This window comes from Rattus norvegicus, chromosome 1 (assembly GCF_036323735.1).
Source record: "Rattus norvegicus strain BN/NHsdMcwi chromosome 1, GRCr8, whole genome shotgun sequence".
NCBI lineage: Eukaryota > Metazoa > Chordata > Mammalia > Rodentia > Muridae > Rattus > Rattus norvegicus.
The window spans coordinates 244,764,350-244,782,416 of NC_086019.1; the positions used below are offsets into that span (position 1 = coordinate 244,764,350).

The 18,067-nt window shown below is 40.9% G+C and overlaps 1 protein-coding gene across 2 annotated transcripts in view; it reads left to right on the forward strand.

The window, feature by feature from the left end:
- Exoc6 (exocyst complex component 6) overlaps positions 1-18,067 on the forward strand; it is a 143,180-nt gene that overhangs the window by 37,266 nt on the left and 87,847 nt on the right. For both annotated transcript variants that reach the window (NM_019277.2, XM_039088459.2), the window contains 8 exon segments: positions 13-217; positions 2,267-2,422; positions 5,909-5,977; positions 7,680-7,763; positions 8,980-9,026; positions 9,156-9,276; positions 11,356-11,427; positions 13,806-13,903. In NM_019277.2, coding sequence (NP_062150.2) covers positions 13-217; positions 2,267-2,422; positions 5,909-5,977; positions 7,680-7,763; positions 8,980-9,026; positions 9,156-9,276; positions 11,356-11,427; positions 13,806-13,903 — 852 coding nt within the window.

Sequence of the window (18,067 nt, forward strand, 5' to 3'; positions counted from 1 at the left end):
TTAACCTCTCAGGTATTATTCTGCACTTAAAACAATGGAACAGTTAGAGAACGTATACTTTCCTCGGGTTAGCCAGTACCGCTTCTGTCAGCTCATGATGGACACACTTCCTAAACTCCGGGAGGATATCAAAGACATCTCCATGTCTGACCTCAAGGACTTTCTGGAAAGCATTCGAAAGCATTCTGACAAAATAGGGGAAACAGCCATGAAACAGGTGAGTCTAATGCTTTAGTTTATCCGGGATGTGAAGTGTGCCTTGACCTGCTTAGTTGTGGTTAAGCTTACTATTTCCTTATGATCCCTGCCCTTCCTCTAGAGTGGATTCTGCCAGCATTTTCTTTGGACTTACAGATATTTAAAAATCTAAGTAAAGTCAGTTTAATTTGAATCCTCGAGTTCCTCACCAGCTGAACTCTGTCCGCCCTTACCTCCACACGGCTTTACATGCATGTGCCAGATGTGTTAGCCACATGTGCCTTAAAAATAAATGTCAGCCAAAGAAGTGGAATTTTATGCTAAGGTCCTAATTGCTCCTTTTTCAAAGATTGATCTTATTTTTTATTGTTGCTGTAAAAATAAAAAAGGGCGGAAGCGGTTCCCCCTGGTACCCTTGCGGTGTGATTGCGCCCTTGATAGTTCTGGAACTAGTGCTAATTTATCTCAGCAGCTCCATGCTGCCCCCAAGTACTCTCTGACTCAGGTGAATTTCAAACAGAGACCTCTTACAGCAGCTCTCTCACTGTGGACTCTGTTCACATTTCCACATCCACCCCCTGGTCCCAGTGGTGTCTACCCCTCTTGTAACTTTCTGCCGTAACTCTCTGCCAGTGCTGTTTACATTCCCAACATCCACCCCCTAATAGTCATGGTATAAATTCCCAACCACCCGTTAAAATCAAGACTAAACAAACTGTAGCCCAACAATCAGACTTATATGTTAAATTCTCAGTCCACAATACATCCACACAATAAACTCACAACCAATTGATAAGGATATAAACTGCCCACCTAGATAAGATAAATTTGCCTACAGAAATCCATCCCAACTACCTTGGGAATTCAAGACTGCCCAGATCTGGGTTATCTTTCCCCGTCTCCATCTTGATTCTTCTCCTTCTCCTCTCACACCTTTGTCTCTGCCTTACTCTTCAATCATGGCCTTTACCTAACTGGTGCCAGCCCTCACCTGCATATTGACTTCAACCTACATTTTCTTATGTGTTGCATGTGTCTGTGTGTGGGTATGTATATGTGAGTGCCAGGCCTCAGGCAGCCGGAGGTGCTGTGTCCCTGAAGGTACGGTTGCAGGTGTCTGGAGCAGCCTGATGTGGATGCTGAGAACCGAGCTCCAGGCCCCTGCAAGAGCAGCAAGTGCTCCTAACTGCTGAGCCATTTCTCCACCCCCCCCATTGTTCCTTTTAAAAACATTAAAAATACAGCCTGAATTAAAACCCACAATTCAATTATTATTGATCAGAAACAAGCATAATAAAAGATACAATACAATATGGAAGTGAGGAAAGCCAAATATTGGATCTTAATCTTTTCAAATAAAATTGATGATCCCTAGTGAGAGTATTTGAAAAAGAAAGTACAAATCAGGAATTAAAAATGAGGACATTGCTATGGATCCTGCACTTACATTTACATAGTAAAAAAACACTGGGGTTGAGAGGTGGGTCACTTGGTAAAATGCTTGCCACTCAAGCCTGAGGACCTGAGTCTGACCCCCAGAACCCACATAAAAAAGGCAGATGTGGCATTTGCCTGCAATCTCAGACCTGGGAAGGCAGCTGTGGACAGATCACTTGGTCAGCCCTGGTCCCAGTGAGAGATGTCATCTCAATAAAACAAAACAAAACAAAACAAAACAAAACAAAACAAAACAAAACAGGATTTCTGAGGAAAGAGGCTTGTGACCCCAAACACACATGCCTCCTCTACCCTGACATGTTTAAGAAGAAACTTAATAAAAAGGAATGTATTAGGAGCAATTTTTAAAATTTTAAGAACACTGCACATGGCGACACACAACTGTAAACGTAGCACTTGGGAAGCAGAGGCAGAAGACGTCAGGTTTGTGGCCGGCTGTGATGCACAGTGAGTTCCAGTTCAGCCAGGCCAGAGAGCAAGAGTCTGTCAGATGTGTGAGTAGGTAGGTAGGTAGATGGATGGATGGACAGATGGATGCATGGATAGATAGTAAACGTTGCATCAGTTTACAACCAACTTTGAATTATGAATCGTGTTCTCCCGAAAATAGGCACAACAGCAGAAGAGCTTCAGTATTGCTGTACAGAAGCAAACCAATATGAGGTTTGGGAAAAATATGCATGTAAACAATGACAGGACTCTAGAGGAAAAGAGTGACATCATACTGAAGCACACACTTGAGGAGGAGGCCGAGAATGACGAGGAGGTACTGGGTTTCTCTCTGCCTTTATTATCAAATGCTTTCCTGCCTCATAGAGTGCTCTGTCTTCTCTGTGCAAATTGATTATGTTCATCAGTCCATAGTGCACAGCGAATGAGCTGAAGTTATTAGACTACATAATAATAGACAAACAGGACACACTGCGGGTTATGTGTCTATAGAGAGTAGAGCATAGCTGTTTGGTATAATTAGTAAAACTAAATCTCTCTCTCTCCGTGTTACTAATGGTATTTGAACTAGCTGAGACAAATTTTTATTTCATAATTTTTTGACTCTGTTATTTGGTCTGACTCTGGATAGCCTCCCATATTATATTATATTATATTATATTATATTATATTAATTTTATTATATTATATATTATATTATATATGTGTGTGTGGTGTTGTTTGTTTAATGTGCATGTGAATATACAGGTACACATGGACGTGGGTTCATGTTTGTACATGTAGAGGGCAGAGGTGAATATCAAGTGTGTTCTTAATCATTCTCTATCTTAATATTTTTTAATTTAAATTCAGTGTGTGTGTGAGTGTGTGTGTGTGTGCATGTGTGTGTGTGCATGTGTGAGCATGCACACGCATACATGTGTGATGTGTAGAAGAATATGTGAGCAGTGGGTATATGGAGGACAGAGATAACTTGGTGGGGTTGTTTCTTTCCTTCCAACTCTTACATGGATCAAACCCAGGCGGTCAGGCCGGAGCCATCTAACAGGAGCCTCCTCCTCAGGTGTTCTGACTGGCTAGGCTGACAGGGGCCTGGGTTTCAGAGACCCACTTGTTCCCTTCCGTGCTGGGATGATAGTTGTATGTACCACTCCTCGAGTTTGCTGTGGGTTCTTCCATCCAAACTCAGTTCCTTATGCTTTTGCGGTCAGCACTGTGTGGACTGAGCTGTCTCCCCAACACTCTGCCATTTTATTTCAATTTGTATTGAGGTGCCGCAGGATAATTCTGTTGTAGCCTCTGATGAATTTTTTAACTAAATATTTGAAAACAGTGTATTTTGAGCAAACCCACCACCCCAGCTCCTCCCCTTGACTCCCTTCCAACTCTCCTGTCTCTTCCCACCGACTTTGAAGTTATCCTTCCTTCCTTCCCTTCCTTCCTTTCTTCCTTTCTCCTCCTCCTTTTTCTTCATTTTCCTTTTCTTCCTCCTTTCCCACTGAATTCACTTTGTGTTGCCCAGCTAGTCCTGGGGATGAACCTACCCTGGCTTGTGGTTGACCTACTGGAGATCTCATCATTAATAAAGCAAGCAGAATGCCTTCCCCTCCCCCCGCAGCTGTCTAATGCCCGTAGCTCCTCAGCTAGTAGAGGACCGCATGCCTGCCTTCTGTGCCGGGATTCTGTCTGTCTGGAGCTTGCGTGGCTCTTGTGAAGGCTGTCACACTTGCTGTGAGTTCCGATGGGCAGCTGCCCTGTTACAGCTGGAAATACTGTTTCCTTGAAGTCACCTACCACCTCTGGCCCTTTTGGTCTTTTTACTCACTCTTCCTCAAGGATCCCTGAGCCTTGGGGTGAAGGGTGTGGAAGGATGTCTGGGTTAGGGTGAGCACTCCATAGCCTTTTGTTCTCTGCATGCATCTGTGATTAACTGTCATCTTTTAAAATATTTATTTATTTATTTATTTATTTATTTATTTATTTATTTATTTATTTATATTTTATGTGCATTGATGTTTTGCTTGCATGTATGTGTGTATGAGGGGCTCAGATCCCCCTGGAAATGCAGTTACATTGTGAGCTGTCATGTGGGTTCTAGGAATTGAACCCTGGTCCTCTGGAAGAGCAGTCAGTGCTCTTAACCACTGAGCATCTTTCCTACCTTATTAATTGTTATCTTTTTTTTAAAGCCCCAACTGTCTAGAAACCTTGAAATTATCTTTAATTTTTTTTATTTTTTCTATCTAAATTTATTCTTTCATCCTATTGTTTCTTAGAATTTTCACTGTGCCACAAAGTCATCTGTTGAGTCTGCTTTGTATTATTATTAATATTTTGAAATGCTTACTTTTATAATTTATCTGTGCATGTCTCTCTGTGTGATTGTGGAGGCTCTGCAGCTGGCTGTGTGCATCGAGGCGTGAGGCTGAAGACAGAAAGGCCCTTGGTTGCTGTCTGCTTTAGTCACTGGGGTAGGGCCTCCCAGTCGAACTCAGAGCTGCTTAGCGGCCACCGAGTTCTGGAGATACCCTGTTCCCACAGTTTGAGAGGAAAGCTGGGATTACAAGAGGCTGCCATACCTACCTGGCATTCACCTGGGTCTGGGCATCTGAACTCTGGCCATCTTTCCAGGCCCCATCCTTTATCTCAGATTGGTGGTTTGAGAAGTAGAGCTCAGTGATGAGGTGCGTGTAGAAGGCCCTACTAGAAAAGTTCTTTAAGGAAGAGGGACAACTTGTGTTGCATTTCATTCTGATAAAGCATTGAGTAGCTGAACTTGCTTTCTATATAGGTTGTCATTGAAGACAAACATAATTAGTTTATTTTTTTTTAGGTTGATACTCTGTAAAATTTGTTCTTAACGTTTAGAGGATTTCTGAGGTCTTTTCTCCCTTGAAGTTGTGGGTGACAGAAGCAGACCATTCTTACCTCAGTTTCCCCTGTCTGCTTTGCACATCTCTAACAGTTGGTAGCTTTAGAGTCATATGCTGGCTCTAAGTCCATTGCTTGGGGTACTTGGCCTGTTTCCTGTTCTTTTGGATCTCTCATACCATTTTTATATTTGTATTTGTAGCTTTTTTCCCTAATAAGTGAGAGTATAATCTATTCAGAATTTATGAGAATAGAAATGTGTTCTTTTTATAAAAGGATTCACAATCTCAATTTTGAGAGATTCTATACTATTTTTAATCCTGAGAAATACTTTTGCATTAGAGTATAATGTGAATAATTTTTTATATATTCTAGAAGAAGCTGCCATGCATCTTAAAATTGGTAATCCTAATTTAAGTAGCTATGAGTTGTATTTTTTTTTTAATGGTCCCTGGGGAAACAGTGAGAGTTTCTACTTTGAAGCAGTGGCGGAAATCATGATTTTGCTGCTTCGGATGGAACTTGTTAAAGCTCCAGTGGAAACTCATGAATCACCTTTGCACAGAGCAGTAATGAGTGCGATTATCACAGCAATGTTCTGATGTTCTGCCCAGCACGATACAGACGTGTTTTCTAGTTGGGGATGCAGGTGACGCGCCTGCCTAGCACGTGAAGGCCCTGGAGTCCCTTCACTGTAGAGGGAAGGAGAGGTATTTTTATTTTTGCAATTTATAATAGTCAGCAACTGTAGTAAACACATAAGGAAAAAGCTACAAAAACACCCAAGTGAAGCGAAATGGGGTTGTGTCCATATCGTATGCCTTCTATGGGGGAATTAAATAAATATAAAACAGTCTGCGAACCACTGTCTTTAACTCGGTATTATCTAATAGTTTAACCTATCATTTTTTAAAATAGATTTATTTTTCAGGTCTTAACTGTTCAAGATCTCGTTGACTTTTCCCCTGTTTACCGATGCTTACACATTTATTCTGCTTTGGTGAGTATATTTATGGATTGACCTTGTGTAGGCCTAGGGTGATTGTGTACTTTTGATATGCTAAGTGTATTGCAGTCTGTATCATCAGGTCTGTGTAGGTGCACCCTCTGATGGGCACAGGATGATGACTTGATGCATTTCTCAGAACAGGCCCCAGTCTGCAAGTGAAGGAGTTACCCATTGTTAAGTAATCACTTTATCAAGATGCAGGTCAGGGCTGAGGATGAAGCTCCGTTGTGGAGTGTCTTTGTAGTGTGTCTGAAGCCCTGGATATGGAGTTGCATATATTCGAATCTTTGGTGGTTCTCACAGGTTCATTTGTTCCTCCTGTGTGTGACTGCGTTAGTACGGCATGCAATGCTAGATTGGTGGATTGCTTTTACTTGTGCTTATCTTGGAGTTTCCTATTTCTCTCTCAATTTTAAAAGCTACTTTCAGTAGCTGGAGCACAAAAATATTAAAGGGCTTCCTGTAGGAGAGACTTACATTTTTTTCTGCATTATGAATTTATTTTAGATGACATTTAAAAGCGTAATGGTTTTGTAGCTACTTAATCATAAAGAAAATCATTTTTTTCTGTTGAAATTTTTTCTATTAAATTTTCTTTTTGTTGCTGCTGTTGTTGTTGCTGTTGCAGTTGCTGTTGTTGTTATTGCTGTTGTTGCTGTTCCTGTTGTTGCTGCTGCTGTTGTTGCTGCTGTTGTTGTTGCTGTTGTTGTTGTTGCTGTTGTTGTTGCTGTTACTGTTGTTGCTGTTGTTGGTGCTGTTGCTGTTATTGTTGCTGCTGCTGCTGTTGTTGTTGCTACTGTTGCTGTTGTTACTGTTATTGCTGTTGTTGTTACTGTTGTTGCTACTGTTGTTGTTACTGTTGTTGCTATTGTTGTTGTTGTTGTTGTTGTTGTTGTGGAGTCTTGAATGAAGAGGAGACTGTGACTCCCAGCTTTTTCTTTAACTGAGAGGATTACTAAGCACAGTGGCTGCAGTGTATCTGGCTGTCTACTTGTGTCTAGCAAAGTTCATTCATTTGTTGCATGGTGCTGTGGGAGGGAAGTATGAATTCTGTAGAACAACTAAAAGTAGCCTGCACTGGGACACTAGGGAAAGCTTTCTTAAGGACGTGGCATCCATGAGGAGCTGTGAAAGATGAGTAAAAATGTCATTGAGACAATGTGAGCTAGGAACTGCCCTTCAGGGAGAGCATATGTAAGAGCCTGAAGTGGACGAACGAGGGCCATGTACTGGGTACTCTGACAGCTTGTGGCTGGCATGGAGAGAGAGGCAGGCTGTAGTCTGACAGATGTTTTCCTTATTTAATGATTCTCACTGAGAACTGTATTTTAGTTTGCTCAGTGAGAAGCCTGTAAAATTTAAGTGATAAATTAGGAAAACATCTAAAGTTGCTATTTTTGAGCTATAATGCCAACCCCTTTTTCTTGGCCTCTAGTATGAAATGCCATTTGTCACTTACATTCCGGTTTGGAAATGTCTCAGAGGATGAAGAAGGCTGGCTTGGCAGGGGCAGGGGCAGGGGCAGGGGCAGGGGCATGGGCATGGGCATGGGCAGGGGCAGGGGCATGGGCAGGGGCAGGGGCAGGGGCAGGGGCAGGGGCAGGGGCAGGGGCAGGGGCAGGGGCAGAGCAGGGCAGGGAAGGAGGGAGGTGGGAGGGCTCGTTATGATCATCATTCTCCTGATGTTCTTTAGGGTGATGAAGAAACATTTGAAAATTATTACCGGAAGCAAAGGAAGAAGCAGGCGCGCCTGGTTCTGCAGCCGCAGTCGAGTGTGGTGAGTGTGGTGTCCTGTGCCCCTGGCATGGTGCTCACACCTGTACCTGGCTTTAGTTTTCTGAGCATGGATCACTGCTCATTCACATATAAATATTTATTGAACACCTACTATTTCTAGTCATTGATTTAGGTGCCAAGTGTACAATAGTGAGCAAAACTGGGTCAGTCTTTTCTCTCATGAGTTTGCATTCTATTAGGAAAGGCACACACTGAATTCAAAACAGATAACCAAGTACGTGGCTGGGGTAGGTTTGTACATGTGACTGGGGGTACTAGTCACTGCAGAAGCCAAGAGAGGGCATTCGATCCCCTGGAACTAGAGTAACCGGTGGTTGTCAGTCTCTTCATAGGTGCTGGAAACTGAACCCTGGTCCTCTGGAAGAGCAGCAAGTGCTCTTAACCACTGAGCCATTTTTCTAGCTTTGAGGATAGACTTTATTTATGGAGGCTGGAGGTTAATGTGGGAACATTATCCTCAATCTCTCTTTCACTTTATTCTTTGCACAAGGGTCTCTAATCAAACCCAGAGCTCACTGCCTTGCTAGCCAGTTTACTCCGGGGATCCCTTTCTCTCCCTCCTAAGGCTAGAATTGGTGGTTCACTGCTGTGTTCACGCAGCACTTACGTTCATTCTGACCCTCACACTTGCTGAGCAAGGCTTTAGCCGCAGCTGTCTCCCTAGCCCCAGCCCAGCCCATTTTTCCAGTATTTGACTTGGGTTGTAAATGGCATAAAAGTATTAGGGGTGGCACTTACTGCAAATGGAAGATGCGTTGGCTTCAGCCTGCCAGAAGTAGGTTCTGACCTCCTCTTTACCTTTCACCATTTTATCACCTCTTTTCTTTTGAATACACATTCCACGAGGGCCTGCAGGGAGGGTGGTTCAGCGGGTAAAGCTGCTTGTTGCTGACCTGGCTTCTGTAAAGGTGGAAGGAGGCCAACTCCATAAGGTTGTCTTGACTTCCCCATGCCTACGTGGCATGTGTCCACACAAACGCATGCCATGCATTCACATACGCAGTAATAAAGGTTCTGAATGTGCAATCCATGAGAGAAAGGACTTTTTATTATTTTCAAGTATATCCCTGATACCTAATTAGTAAGCAGAACTTTGTAGGCTCTCAATAAATATTTATTAATCAAGTTATAGTGACTCGAAACTTTTATGTTACTGTATTTATTGGTTTAAATTGATTTTTATTTTTCATTTGAAGCATGAAACAGTTGATGGCTATAGAAGATATTTCACTCAGATTGTAGGGTATGTATCTAATATGGAAGAAACTATTTACTGATTTTATTCATTTGTTAAAAGTCAGAAATAATTATTTTCTACTTGCGCTTTCTCCCTTTCCTCTAAACACTGCTGTGTGGATAATTGGCATTTTAGGTTCTTTGTTGTGGAAGATCACATTTTACATGTGACCCAAGGATTAGTAACCAGGGCATACACTGATGAACTCTGGAACATGGCCCTCTCAAAGATAATTGCTGTCCTCAGAGCTCACTCAGTAAGTCAGACCAGTTACGATGATAATTATAATTTAATTTGATTTGTGTAATATGGAAAACGGTACCTTTATTTCTCTGCATTTTTAGGTAATTGCTCAGATTTGTAAGTAGTAATGTCAGGGTTTCTTTACGGCTACACAAGGCCGAGGTATTGAAGCTGACTGGGGCTTCTCAAGACACTTTTATTTGAGTATTACAGAAAACGAGAAGTTAGGCTGCTCTCATTAGTCTCAACTGACCTCTTCATTAACTCACAAAGCAACACCGTGAAGAAAGAGACTTTCATTATTCCAGATTCTTTTGTTTCCAAAATCAACTCTACCATTAAAACTCAGCAGAGTTTGCTCGAGAACATTTATAGTTTTAAAGAAAAAATCTGTAATTTTTACAATTTGAACTCATTTAAAATGATAAGCCTCCATATAATGAGAGATCATTTTTAATGGGTAAAAATTAAATGATCAAATAACTTCTTAATGCCCTTAGTGGAAATAGCTAGTTTTAGTTGTTTGCCTTCAATAAAGTAGCCTTATACTTCAAATTTTGTACTCAGTTATTATAATTGATAGTTAAGATTTAAAATAGGTAAAAGAGGGAATTTTATGATATTTAGATTATAAATATACTATATGCCTATTAGAATTATAGATTTTTGGCAATAAAACTTTACAAATATTTTGGTAATTAAAATATTTGGGGGGTGCTGGGAAGGAAATCTAAGGCCTCAGGTACACTTCTACTGAGCCAGCCCTGTCTAGGAGTGATATATTTTATCATGATTTATATTGAAATCAGTTCCAAGTACATGCAGTTATGCCATATTCCTATTATTATGTCAGTTATATTAAATATGAAATTGAAACATAGTAACTATAATATTATATTCAAAATCTATATATTGATAAAATTTATAATATAGTAAATACAATATCATTTAAGATCTTAAGTGTTATTAAGAGACAGTGAAAACACAGCCAGCAGATACAGGATCCTAGCATAGCTGTCTTCAGGGAGGCCCCACCCAGCAACCAATGGCACCAGATGCAGAGCCCCACAGCCAAACAATAGCTGGAGCTCGGGGAGTCTTATGGGAGAGTTGGGAGAACGATTGGGGGACCCAAAGAGGACAGGGACTCCACAGGAAGACCAACTGAGTCAACTAACCAGGACCCTTGGGGGCTCCCAGGGAGTGAGCACAGGCTGGACCTAGGCGCCCTGCACATAAGTAATGGATGAGCAGCTTAGTCCCCAGCAATAGCAGCGGGGGATGTCCCTGAATCTGTTGCCTGCCCACCTGTGAATCCTGTTCCCTTAAATGGACTGCCTTATCTGGCCTCAGTGGGAGTGCCTACAGGCAGTGACTTAATGTGCCTAGAGGGGGCGTAGCAGAGGGAGTAGTGGGGGAGTGTTACCTAGAAGGGGAGCTGTCCCTTCTCAAAGGAGAAAGGGAGGGCGGAACGTGGTGGGGGGTAGGTATGGGGAAGAGAGGGGGAGCTGATATTGGGATGTAAAGTGAATGAATAAGAAAATAAATTTTAGGGGCTGGGGATTTAGCTCAGTGGTAGAGCGCTTGCCTAGGAAGCGCAAGGCCCTGGGTTCGGTCCCCAGCTCCGGAAAAAAGAACCAAAAAAAAAAAAAAAAAAAAAAAAAAAGAAAAAAAAAAGAAAATAAATTTTAAAAAAAGGAGAGACCGAAATAATGTCCTTTTAAAAGTATTTATTTTCTTTTGGTTAATTACTAAGAAAAACTTAAATTGCCACTCTTAAATTGGGAAAGGTAATAATATGTCTTTTTAAGATCGAGAGTAAATATGTAATGAAACGAGACATGTGTGGTGTACTGGAGACCAGTGTCTGAGCTTGTAACTAGTTTTTCAAAGATGTAAAGATTTACATGGAGAATTGTCTGTCATGTCTGTCATGCTGCAGTCTTTTCTTAAACATACTGAGGAGAGGAAAGCAGCCTTGGATCTCATCAACCCAGACCTTAAGGACAAAGTGTCAGGTTTTCATGTCTTACTTTTAACTTCTGTTTTGTTGTTTTGTGGGGCTTCATTTGTCCCAACTTCCTTCCCACAGTCTTACTGCACTGATCCTGACCTTGTTCTGGAGCTGAAGAATCTCATCGTCATTTTTGCGGATACTTTGCAGGTAGGTGGTAACCTAACCTTCAGATGGAGGTGATTTGAGTATGTAATGTCATAAAAAAGTAGATTAATGGTAGTAAGTCAGTGGTAATGAACGCTTATGTGTATATATTGATGTTCTCCTGTGCTGTATACCACACTTCCTCTGCAGTTTTGAACCTTGGACAGAACTCAGGAGTTACTAGTACTTTTTGGAATATAGGTCATTTCAGTGAGGCTACAGTATTTTTATAACTTAGGTGGGTGGGTGAGGGAGCACCCTTATAGAAGCAAGGGGGGAGGTGATGGGATAGCAGGTTTCTGGAGGGGAAACCAGGAAACGGGATAATGTTTAAAATGTAAATTTAAAAAAATCCAATAAAAGAAAAAAAAAGCCATAACTAGGCATAGTGGTGCACACCTTTAATCCAGCACTTGTCAGGCAGATAGCTGTGAGTTTGAGGCCAGCCTGGTCTACATGGCTAGTTCCAGGACAGCCATAGAGAAACCTTGTCTCAAAAAAAAAAAAAGCAAACCAAGCCAACCAACCAAAGAAGGCTAGACATACGGCGTGTGGTGTATATCTCTAATCTCTATAGCTGTAGAGGGGTTGAGGGGCTGAGGCAGGAGGATCTTAGTTTGAGACCAACTTCGGCAACATAGGGAGCTCAGGATAATTACAACAGCAAAATGAACCTAGGCTTGGTGAGATGGCTCAGCAGGTAAAGGCAGCCAAGCCTAATGACCTGAGTTCTGTCCCTGGGACACAGAGTGGAAGGAAAAACCAACTCCTGCAAGCTGTCCTCTAACAAGTAAGTAAATATAATAAAAAAATAAGAGTCTATAGTTTAAAAATATTTCAGAAATGTTAAGTGAAATAAAATAGGTTTCTTTATCAGTGCCTTTCTCAGAATAAATGTATATGATAAGGTTCCAAAGGGACATGGCTATGTAGTGTCCCCCAGTACCTGTGACTGTGCCGTGTCCCTGTACCTGTGACTGTGCCTTGTCCCTGTACCTGTGACTATGCAGTACCTCCAGTCCTGTCATTATGCAACATTCTCATCAGTTCATGTGACTCTTGTTTTCTTTTCTTTCCCCTTGAACATCTTAAAATTTGTAGTTTCAAAAAATATGTTTTGGGGACTGGAGAGATGTGTCATCGGTTAAGTGCATATGCTGCCTTTCCAGAGGACATGAGTTTGGTTCCCAGCACCCATGTCAGGTGACACAGCCATTTGTTAATCTGGCTCCAGGGAATCTGATGCCTCTGACCTGTGATACACATACCACATACATGTACAGACATACACATAATTAAAAGCTAATAAAAGGAAATGCTGGTATGAGCTATTTCCTCTATCATAAGAGTGTTTGCAGGAAATGCTGGTATGAGCTGTTTCCTCTATCATAAGAGTGTTTGCAGGAAATGCTGGTATGAGCTATTTCCTCTATCATAAGAGTGTTTGCAGGAAATGCTGGTATGAGCTGTTTCCTCTATCATAAGAGTGTTTGCAGGAAATGCTGGTATGAGCTGTTTCCTCTATCATAAGAGTGTTTGCAGGAAATGCTGGTATGAGCTATTTGCTTTATCATAAGAGTGTTTGCATGGTTGTTTTCTTTATTCTTAGAGCTAAGGAGAATACTCCACAAGTTTCTTTGTACATTTTATTACCTTATACATTTATTGATTTGAATGGTCTATTTGATATCATAAGAGTGATGTGGATGTCTTGGTTTTTTCTTCATAAGTTCTTATGTCTATCATACTGATCCCCTTGCATTAATAAATTTTATTTGGTGCCCCTTTGTGAGGAAGTAAGGGAAGCTCTGCTTTCCTCAGTGATTTGAAGTATCGCCAGAGATGCTGTAGGGGGCACTGTTGTTAAAACGGCCAGAATGTCACTTGTTTGTTAGGGTCTCCATGAAATAAAGTGATGGGACCACAGAGGACAAAGTTTCGCTCAGTTGGAATCCTGCTGTAATATGCAAGATTGACCATGCTGTAGGCAGGAGCTTGGGTATATATTCTAGTTCAGACTCCTTATCTCTTTGTATGACCATTACAAACAGTTCTGGGACCAGCGTTTTAAAAATAGTTGAATCTGGAATATTTGATAAATTCCTAGGAACTTTGTAGGAATCAAATAAAAGTGAAAGGTGGTATTTAAGTAATGAAGACATTGGGAGAGCAACAGTGTGGGTTATGGAAAATAGTAGAGTCAGGCATGTGGTGTGGTGGACATGAGAGCCTGGCTGACTTCCTTGGTGGTGTAGAAAGCTGTGGTATATGAGTGAGGAAAGATGTTCAGATTGTAGTGATGAAACCAGTGAGAAGCTTGCCTTAGATTAGTGAACGTTTAAAACACACTTGACTCACCCATCTTTTTCTTTGTATCTTAGGGTTATGGCTTTTCTGTCAACCGACTCTTTGACCTTCTATTTGAAATAAGAGATCAATACAACGAAACACTGCTTAAGAAATGGGCCGGTATTTTCAGGTAGGTTTAAGCTGTGCTGCCTTTGTATAGTGAATAAGTTTGTTAAACACTTAACCAATTGGTTTTGCATATAGTAATAAGAATGCTTGTAGTCAATGTCTGTTTACAACATGTTTAACCACAGTTGTGTGAAGACATTCACACTGTTGGAACTCTAGGACTTCTCTCTAGAACCATTGCATCCCAAACAGAAACTCCACCTGTTAGACAGTAACTCAGGTCCATCTTCCTCCAGCCCTGACAACCGCTGCCCCATCTTGCCTCTAAATTTGACTGCTCTAGAATCTCATGTTCGTGGACTTGAGGGACATTTGCTTATTTGTGTCAGGATTGGTTCACTTAGCATGTCATCATGGCTGATTGATGTTGCACGGAGGCCAGAGCCACATTCCCTTTTATGTCTATGTTATATTACACTTTATGTCTGCCACATTTTCTTTGTAGTGAAACTGTTCTGCTGGATGCCCAGGCCTTGGCCACCACTGACCCCATTTTGTCCTATAGGTTTGCCTTTTCAAAAATTTCAATTACATAGACCACACAGTACCAATTTAAATGTTTTGACTTGGAATGGTATTTTAAAAATGTATCCATATTTTTGTGTGTTTCTCAATAAATTCAAGCACAGTAATATGTTGATTTGTAATGATGTAATTTGTCTACTAATGAGTTCACAGACATTGAGGGCAGCTGTTTCCTGGGCTGCTTTAGTGTGGCCATAAGCACAGTGTGCCTGTATCTGAGTGCCTGTCTCAGATACTTTGGAGCTTATATTCAGATGTGGGACACTGGATGACAGTTTATTTTTCATTTTTTTTGGGGGGGGAGGGAACTGCCATACTGTTTTCCGTTGGACGAACCATTTATAATGTATTTATTTATACTTTAGATTTAGTATCGGTAATTTTTCTCGTAAATGCTTAGCTATAAGGCTATAAGTATTTCAGGGTATTTTGCATTGAGACAGACACTTAATGCCTTCTAAATCTGGCTTGGGGAGCTGCTACGAAGTGAAGTAGAATTAATATAATAGTATCTGTTACTAAAATAAAAATGTCAACTGATTTCATCTGAGCTTAGTACTTACTCCAGCAGTTTTTAAAACTGAAGGTTAACCTTCTGAATTCTGTAATAAAAATGCTTTGTAAATCCCCAAATGGTCTGTAAGGTAATAGACCTGCATTAAATTTAGCTAAGCAAATCCTTGTTTGAACTTACTATATTAGCATTTATTGTTTTTATTTACTACTTTTGGGGGGAGTTGCAATATTGCAGATTGAAAGCAGAGCCTGCAGATGCCAGGCAAGTGCTCTGCCACAGACGACATCTTAGGCCTTTTAACTTCTATTTTTAAAATGTTTTCCATTTGTTTATTTAGTGTGTGTGTGTCTATGTGCACACGCGCACAAATACGCACGCACAAACACACACACACACACACACACACACACACACACACACACACACACACACACACGCATGTGCAGGAGCTAGTTCTTTCTTTCCAGAATGTGGTTTTGGGAGCTCAAACTCAGGTGTCAGGTACCTTTACCCACTGGACTCCCACTGGACCAGGCCCTTTTATTTTAGAACAAGAACTTGCTTTTTCCCAGGCTGAGCTCACTGTGTGGCCCACATAGGCCTTGAACTTGTTTTCCTGCCATGGCCTTCCCAGACGCTGGAATTGTAGGTTTGCTTAATAAGCTTTAAGAATTTTTCTTCGTCAGGGCGCTGACACAGATGGGTTACTAACAATATTTGTGTATAATTATCATCAGTTTTTTATATCAAGTATTTGAAATATAGGTGATACATATGGCTAAGGTAGTGATCTATGATGTAATCCTATAATTTACTGTGATATCTTTATACATATAAAGTTGTATAGTATAAAGCATCCTAGAGCTGATGCATTTGAAGGTTCCTTCAGGGGTTTTTCTAACAATAACTGAATGTCTAAAGCTTCCTAGCAGGGTCAGTTCTCCACAAGAGGAGAACTGTGAAATATTTTTCTCACTAAGAAGTTAAAGTGTTTGTCAAATAGAGATAAAATAGATGTAAATAGAATAGAACAGACTTCACTGGGGCTGGAGCGATGGCTCATGATTAAGAGCACTGGTTGCTCTTCCAGAGGTCCTGAGTTCAATTCCCAGCTCCCACATGGTGGCTCACAACCATCTGTAATGGGGTCTGATGCCCTCTCTTAGTATGCATGAAGACACCTGCAGTATATTCAAATATGTAAAAAATAAATAAATCTTAAAAAAGAATAGATTTCATCGTTTATAGTAATTGTGGAGGAAAACAACATTTTAGCTATAATAAATAATTTCCAAATATACTTTAGTTTCTAACACCATCTTAAGTAATGCATTTTGCCTAAAATTTTAAGTAGTAGACTTGAGCTTTACTGATCCCTGCCGTTGTCTTCAGATGTCTTACAGTAGTAAACTGACACTGATAGTAAGGGGGAGAAGGGACCCAGTGCTGATAGTTTCCACGACAGAGTTTGTCATCTCACTGATATTGTCATATTTTATCTGTGTGAGCACCAGTGTTTTATTTACTTTATTTATTTTACTAAAGTATGAAAGTAATATATTTATGCAAATGCATTTAATATATAAGTATATTTATAGAGCACAGATTTTAATAAGTCCATGCATCATGAATGGCAAAACCAAACTAATAGGTCCCACATTTTTAAAAACATTTTATTTTATTGATATATTTTTTTGGATTATTGAAGGGAATAAAAGAACAAGAAAATATTGGCCATTTCATAGTGGTCGTAAGTTCAACAGCCATCCCCTGACTTCCTTCTCGTGTCAGGCCTCATGCTGAAGAGGAACTCTGTATTCCAGGAAGTGAGAAGCAGCACTTCACAGGAGAGCCCTGGGGAGTGTCAGCAGCATCCTGTCTTACTAGGGGGCTTCTCACGTCATTAAGCCTTTTCATTTGTTTATTTCTTTTGTCACCACGCAGTCAGTGCTTGGGGAGCATATTCACTCTCTGCAGTGCAGAATTTAAGTTTAAACTCTCTTGGCAGTCGAACATGGTGAACAGCTGTCATCCTACTGTGTGGGCGGCAGTTCTCACAACCTATGTCCCCTCTGTTAACCACCATCTACTTTCTGATTCTGTGAGTCTGGCTTTTTTCAGGTTCTGTAATAAGTGAAGTCATACAGTCTTCTAAGCCAGGCCTGTTTCATTTAGCATATCGTCCTCAAGGTTCTTCTGTGTTAGTGTAAATGATTGAACTTCTTCATTTTTAAGAAAGAATAAACAATTATGTACATAAAACATGTTTTCTTTATCCATCCATCCATCCATGTATCCATCCATCCATGTATCCATCCATCCATGTGTCCATCCATCCATGTATCCATCCATCCATGTATCCATCCATCTATCCATCCCTCCATCCCTCCATCCATCCATCCATCCATCCATCCATCCATGTATCCATCCATCCATGTATCCATCCATCCATCCATGTATCCATCCATCCATCCATCCATCCATCCATCCATCCATCCATCCATCCAACAGAAGCTAAAGCTGGCTCCATATCATGCACACTGTAGCTATTGCAGACAGTGCTGCAGTGGACATGGGACACAGATACCTTGTCACTGTCCTAATCTCATCCTCTAGACAGATACACGGTGACAGGGCTGCTGGCTCACGTGGGCATTCTGGTTTTGGTTCTCTCCGTACCGTTGGTCCTCTACTTTCTTTTCTGTAATGGCAGTGTTTCCGTTTCCACCAATGGAGCACAAAGATAACCTTTCTCCATGTCCTTATCAACACGTACATCCCTTTCTTTTTCAAACCATAGCAGGTCTAATAGGCTTGAGATGATATCATGTTGTGTCTTAAATTCGCATATTTGTTGTGGTTGGTGATATTAACAGCCTCTCTCATATGCCCGTTCTTTTGCCATTTTGAGTGTCTTAGAAAATAGCTATTTAGGGCCCTGCTTGTTTTTAATCTTGCGATTTATTGTGTTGCTGTTGAGTTTTTGGCATTCCTTATTCTTTATGTTAATCCCTTATCAGACATATCAAATGCATACTAGGGAGTGACCTAATGGAGACACCTTTACCGAGGAGCCATTCACCAGCCAGTGTGGCTTTACACTCCTTGACACCTATGTTGTAC